General features: G+C 38.9%; 1 protein-coding gene across 1 annotated transcript in view; it reads left to right on the forward strand.

Annotated features, from left to right (window-relative positions):
• LOC126195054 (probable ATP-dependent RNA helicase DDX27) overlaps positions 1-5229 on the forward strand; it is a 91703-nt gene extending 86474 nt beyond the window's left edge. Inside the window, exons 14-15 of the mRNA XM_049933501.1 lie at positions 4669-4750; positions 4890-5229. Of these exons, the coding sequence (XP_049789458.1) occupies positions 4669-4750; positions 4890-5055 (248 nt within the window). The 3' untranslated portion in view covers positions 5056-5229. The remainder of the gene's footprint in view (positions 1-4668; positions 4751-4889) is intronic.
• The last annotated feature ends 771 nt before the right edge of the window (positions 5230-6000 follow it).

Below are 6000 nucleotides of genomic sequence, written 5' to 3' on the forward strand. Positions count from 1 at the left end.
TGAAAGATAAGCAGCAGTAGTAAGTAATAATATGAAAAATGTCCAAGTGCTAAGTATGTATTGAAGCTAGTTCTTGTCTTTGGAGTTGTGAAGCAGTTATAATGGAGATGAAGTACAGATTGAGAGAGCCACATAGTGAAATAGAGAGCACAAAAAATCAAGAAATGATGTGCTGTTTGGCTGTAATTAACATGCTATAAAAATAGTTATTATTGATTTACAAGCAATGAAATGACTAAGGACTACCACTCATAATAGAGGAAGCATTGAGCAGGAGACACACAAAACAATTGGGTTTGAGCTTGTGCACCGAGAGAATTTAGTTGAGCAACTGTCTTTTCTATTGTTTCATTTCCCTTTCACAAGAACAAAATATGTTTTGTAATTACAGTTTGATCCTTCTTTACTCTGCAACTGAGTCATTTACTGATTTTTCGCTATAGTACCATGGACCAATTTTATTCAACAACAAATAAATAGTTCTAAGGATTGTATTAAAAGAATGTAACAAGAAATCCAAAACGGAATACAGAAGTGATTTTTAATTGAGATTTAACATATGTAATGTGGCAAATGTAAAAATGTGTTTAACATTATAAAAGGAGGAGAAACTTAAATTTTTCTGACTGTGAGAACAGTGACCACTGTTAAGGATTCCTTTGACACAGCAGCAGAGAAATGTGTGTTGAGAGTGGTGTGTCTAGAGGAATGTCATCATTTCAGACAAGAGATGCTTGTTGAGAGTGATGCACCTAGAGGCATGTCACCATGTCGTCCTTCCAGAGAATTTCCTGTTTTGTCTACAATATCACAATGGATGTGTCTATGTTTGGATGCTCCGAGAATGATGATTGACATTTGTCATTGTCATTTTGACGTGTGTTTCCATATACAAGCTCACAAAAATGGTTAGAAAATTGCTGACATGAGAAGATGTGTATGTGAGGTGGGTGAGTCCTGGGAACATGTAAAACATGATTCCCAGTGTTCCAAAGCATCAGAAAAAGACCTGGGAGGAAAATAGTGTCTTCTGACATATAACATATACAAACAGCCCAGAAATTATATCCTACGCAGTAACAGTGTGCCCAGGGGAATCGTGTGGAAAAATCTGAATAAACAAGTGTGCATTGCACACAGCTGGAGGGTTAAAGCATTGAACGATTTGCGCCTTTTTCTGTTCACATGAGACTCTTTTGTTCTAGTGGTCAATAATAGATTGATGCTGGATGAAGGGAAAGTTCATTGCTGTATTTAATATTGGTAGGTACCATATCAGGTCCAGTGACCTTTATGCTATGAAGGGCCTTTGAGTGTTTATTAATTCCAGCCCCAAGTATTTCTCTATGTTATAGTCGCATTCCAGTGACATTTAAAAGTAGGATTTGTTTTGTGATTTCCTTCTTCTATCTTGCGGAGTTTCATGGTCAGTAAGTATATGGATAGACTGAGATTCCACATTCTCTTTTTCTGAACTTTTATCTAACTGGGGACTTCTCCTCCCAATGCTGCTTTCAAAGTTCTAGTAATTTTTTCTTTAATTTTCCTTTTTCTCTCATTGTATGCTCAGACCACTGAAGTTTTACAGCTATCTGTAGGTTATCAATAGGAACAACTTCTTCCCAGTTGGACTCACTGCCACTTTTATCCTTCTGATCTTACAGACATTGATTTTGATTATTATTAGTTTGGATTTTATCTACAATAATGATGGAACCTGAAGAAATGAATTAAAATCTGTGCCATGGCCAGAACTCCTTGCTTACTAGGCAGGTATGCTGGCATTGCACCACCACAGCGCTATAGGTAAACATAGCTGCACGGACTGTCCTAGTCCAATGCCCTCCCTAACTTCAGTTCACATCTTCAGCTTCTTTTCCCCTTCTTAGATCACTATTATTGCCGAGGCTGGTATTGGAATAGCATCCCAGTGTTGGACGTAATGGGGAAATCCTGCCTGTACCTGGGATGTAGTTGGTCTATAGATCTGATTTAATTAAATTTTCCTTGAGGCATTTGAGGCTCATCTTTATCTACAATAATGTCTCAAGGAAGATATAATTACATCACATCTATAGATCAGCTATGCCTGAGATACAGGCAGAATTTTCCCATTACACCTGACACTGGGGCGCTATTCCAATACCGGAGAGCCTCGGCAATAGTGATTATCTAAGAAGGGGAAAAGAAGCTGAAGATGTGAATTGAAGTTTGTGTTAGGGAGGGCACTGGACTAGGGTAGTGCATGCAGCTATGTTAACCATAGTGCTGTCTTGATGTAATGGTTAGCATAACTGCCTTGTAAGCAAGGAGGCCCAGTTTCAAGTCCCAGCCATGGCACATATTTTAATTCATTTCTTCAGCATCGTATTGTTGTTGGTGTAGATGGAAGTACTGATGTAGCCAGCATCAAGGAAGGCAGTGGCTTATTGTTTGGGATTCTGGGAAGTTAGAAAAGATTCCATGACACAATGGGCACCCACAAGGCACCATCCTATACCAAGCTATTTATGGGCCATGTAGAGGAATCCCTCCTAACTACCCAGAATCCCAAACCTTTTACCTGATATCGCTTCATTGATGACGTCTTTGTGATCTGGACTTAGGGTGAGAACACCCTATCCATGTTCCTACAGAACCTCAACACCTTCCACCCATTCACTTCACCTGGCCCTTCTCAACACAGTAATCCACCGCCTTCCTTGATATTGGGTAAATCGGTACTTCTATCCACACCGAACCCACCAACCACCAACAAAAATACCCCTGCTTCAACAGCTGCCTCTTGTTTCATACCAATAAGTCCCTTCCATACAGCCTAGCAACCCTGGTTGTCACATACACAGTGACGAACAGTCCCTCCCCAAATTTGCCAAGGGCCTCACTGAGGCCTTCATAGACTGAAATTGCCCTCCCAGCTTTGTCCCAGAACAGATCTCCCATATCTCATCTCACCTCCCACATATCCATTATCTGGCCACAAAGGAGCACTTCCCTCTTGAATCAGTAACACCCAGGTCTGGAGCAACTGAATCATATTCTCCGCTAGGGTTTCGACTACCTCGTCATGCCCTGAGGAGTATTCCCCCCCCCCCCCCCCCTCTCCCACAGTGATATTCTGCTGCCAACCCAATCTACATAATATCCCTGTCCATACCTACTCCACATCTGCTCCCAACCTCTTGCCTCATGGCTCATATCACTGCAGTTGACCATGATGCAAGATCTGTCTCATACATTTCCTACCACTACCTACTCCAATCCTGTCGGGCATCTCGTACCACATCAAAGTTAGAACTACCAGTGAAAGAAGCTATGTAACCTAAAAACTAAACTGCAACCACTGTGCCACTTTCTTTTTGGGCATGACGACTAACAAGGTGTATGTCTGCATGAATAGTCACTGCCAAACTGTGGCCAAGAGACAGCTGGGCCACCCAATTGCTGAACATACTGCCCAATACAATGTGCTTCGTTTTAATGACTGCTTCATAGCCTGACATCCGGATTCTTCCTACCAACACCAGCTTTTCTGAATTGTGCTGGAGAGAACTCTGCCTACAACATGCCCTTTGTTTCCATAACTGCTCTAGACACAACCTTCGTAAGTCCCTGCCGTCCACCTACCTATCCCCTTCCCTGTTCCCACTTGAGCACAACACATTCCTTCTTTCCAACCAGTGTACTTATTTCCCCCCTTCTCTACTCCCCCCACCCCTTTCTCTGCCAGACAGCCACCAAGCATGGCACCTAGCAGCTCTGTCCTGTCCCCACCATGTCCAAGCAAGTTCCCAGAGGCAGCACATCATCTTCCCCAACCCCTGTCCTGCTGTCCTGCCTCATGCCACTTTCTCACCACCATCCCCACCCCAGTAGATTTCTGCTTACATCAGACACAATCATGTTCCATCGACTGGAGGCAATGGCCACTTGTGTGTGAATTGTGCTAGTGTGTGTGTGTGTGTGTGTGTGTGTGTGTGTGTGTTATATTTTAGAAGAAAGACTTTGTCCAAAAGCTTAGATATTTTAGGAGTCTTTTTCATTGTGCTTGCATATGTACACTTCTTCTATGTGGTGAGTAGCAATCTATCATTTCCATATTGCTGTTATTCCTTTCTGGTCTTTCTATTATTTTTCTTTGCAATATTAATTAGTTTTAAGAGAGACAAATTCATCCCTTGTTTGTCACTTTTGTGATATTACTACATGGAAAGCAAGTTATACACAGCAATTTGTTTCACTGAGACTTTATTTTGCACAAGTTGTTTAACATGACCTGAAACTGATCCACAGCCTTTGAAGATCACCTTTCCTCACAAACTCTAAGTTGGCCATGTTGCCGTCAGTTGGCTCCAGTAGATGTTTAGGAATGGAACTACTAAAGTGATGTCAACAAATTTAGCCACCGACAGAATTTCACAGGGAAGGAAAAACATTTAGATTATAAGAAATAACGAAGGGAGGTATATTATATTGATAGCAGAGAATTTTTTATGAGAGAGCGCTAAAGAAATGCATCTTATACACTTTGATTAAAAAATGAATTGTATATTTTATGTAATTTGTTAATTTCTGAATTTATTGAAAATACAATTACAATAATCATATTGGAATAAATATTCTGTGTCCATAAGCACTTTGTCAACAGCTGAATTTTGTTATATTTAGGTTCCTCAAAACGTAAAAAATCATCATTTGCTGAAGACCTGACAGATGTCAGCAGGAAAGGAGCCAAACGATTACGTTACGAGTAAGTATCCTTGTTTGTCACATATTTTTTACCAATTCTGGCTGTTATACCAATCTTCTTACTGTAATTACACATTGATAATTATGTATAGTGACACTTAAATTAAATTTGAGCATACCACTATTGCTATTTTTTCTAGAGCTAACTTCCAGAAGAAAATGGACAAACTGAATAAAAAGAAACCTGGCAAAGTATTTGGTCAGATGAAACAAAAGAAAAGTGGCACAAAACCAGGACTGGGAGCAAAGAATAGCAAAACAGGAATGTTTGGAAAAAATAAAAAGAAGAAAAATATGAACAGATGACATGTGTTCAGCTATTCTAGAAAGTGGACATGAACATTGTTAAGATATGTTGTGACAAAACTTCTCAGTTGTTATGTTTTGACAAAACTTCTCAGTTGTATCAACTGCAAAAGAAAAAGAATGTTACACTTATTACAAAGACCTGTACACAATACATATACTTTTTTCTCTTTCGATAGTTTGTTTTTTTATTATAAGATATGCAGTAATATATTGCACTTCTTCTGTTTTCTGACCAATGATTATTTATTTTACTTTGGAGGAAATAAGATTACCAGTACTAAGAACTTTAAACTATGTTGTTTGGTGTTCAGGATTAGTATTTTGAAAGAAAGTGCATATTTCTTCCCCTCTCCCCACCTGGGATGTAACATCTGTAGTTTTCCAACTTGCAGGTGCTACACTTTCCTTGGCAGAATGCAATTACCTACCATCTGTGGAAGGTAATATAGAATGTTCCAGTCATAATCTTTAAAGAATGTATGGAAATAGCCATTTTTCAAGGAAAAAAAAATTCGCAGAATACAGTGAAATCTTGCTTTTATGCATTTCAAGGGACTTTATGAAAATGGTGTAAAATGTGGGAAATAATGTTTTAAGTGATAAAAACTTATGTATAGTGTCCCCTTCCTCCCGAATTTTCGTTGTTTATACATGATATATGTACATGATAAGCATCCAAACACTCATCATGTGGTTATGTATTATCAAATAAAAGTTATCTGAATTTTGTACCATGTTCATCTGCTAACGTAAGTGGTAGTGGTAACTGGGAAGTAGACATGTTCAACTTAATTTCATTCATCATAATAGATGTTTGTGGAAATTTGAATAATGAAATTTTGGACCAGTAACATATCTTTAAATGCTTAACATACTGTGTTTTGAAAATTTATTCTCAAATTTACGTAAGTATTTTGTGTGATGTTTGCATATATGTTGTTC

This window comes from Schistocerca nitens, chromosome 7 (assembly GCF_023898315.1).
Source record: "Schistocerca nitens isolate TAMUIC-IGC-003100 chromosome 7, iqSchNite1.1, whole genome shotgun sequence".
NCBI classification, from domain to species: Eukaryota; Metazoa; Arthropoda; class Insecta; order Orthoptera; family Acrididae; genus Schistocerca; species Schistocerca nitens.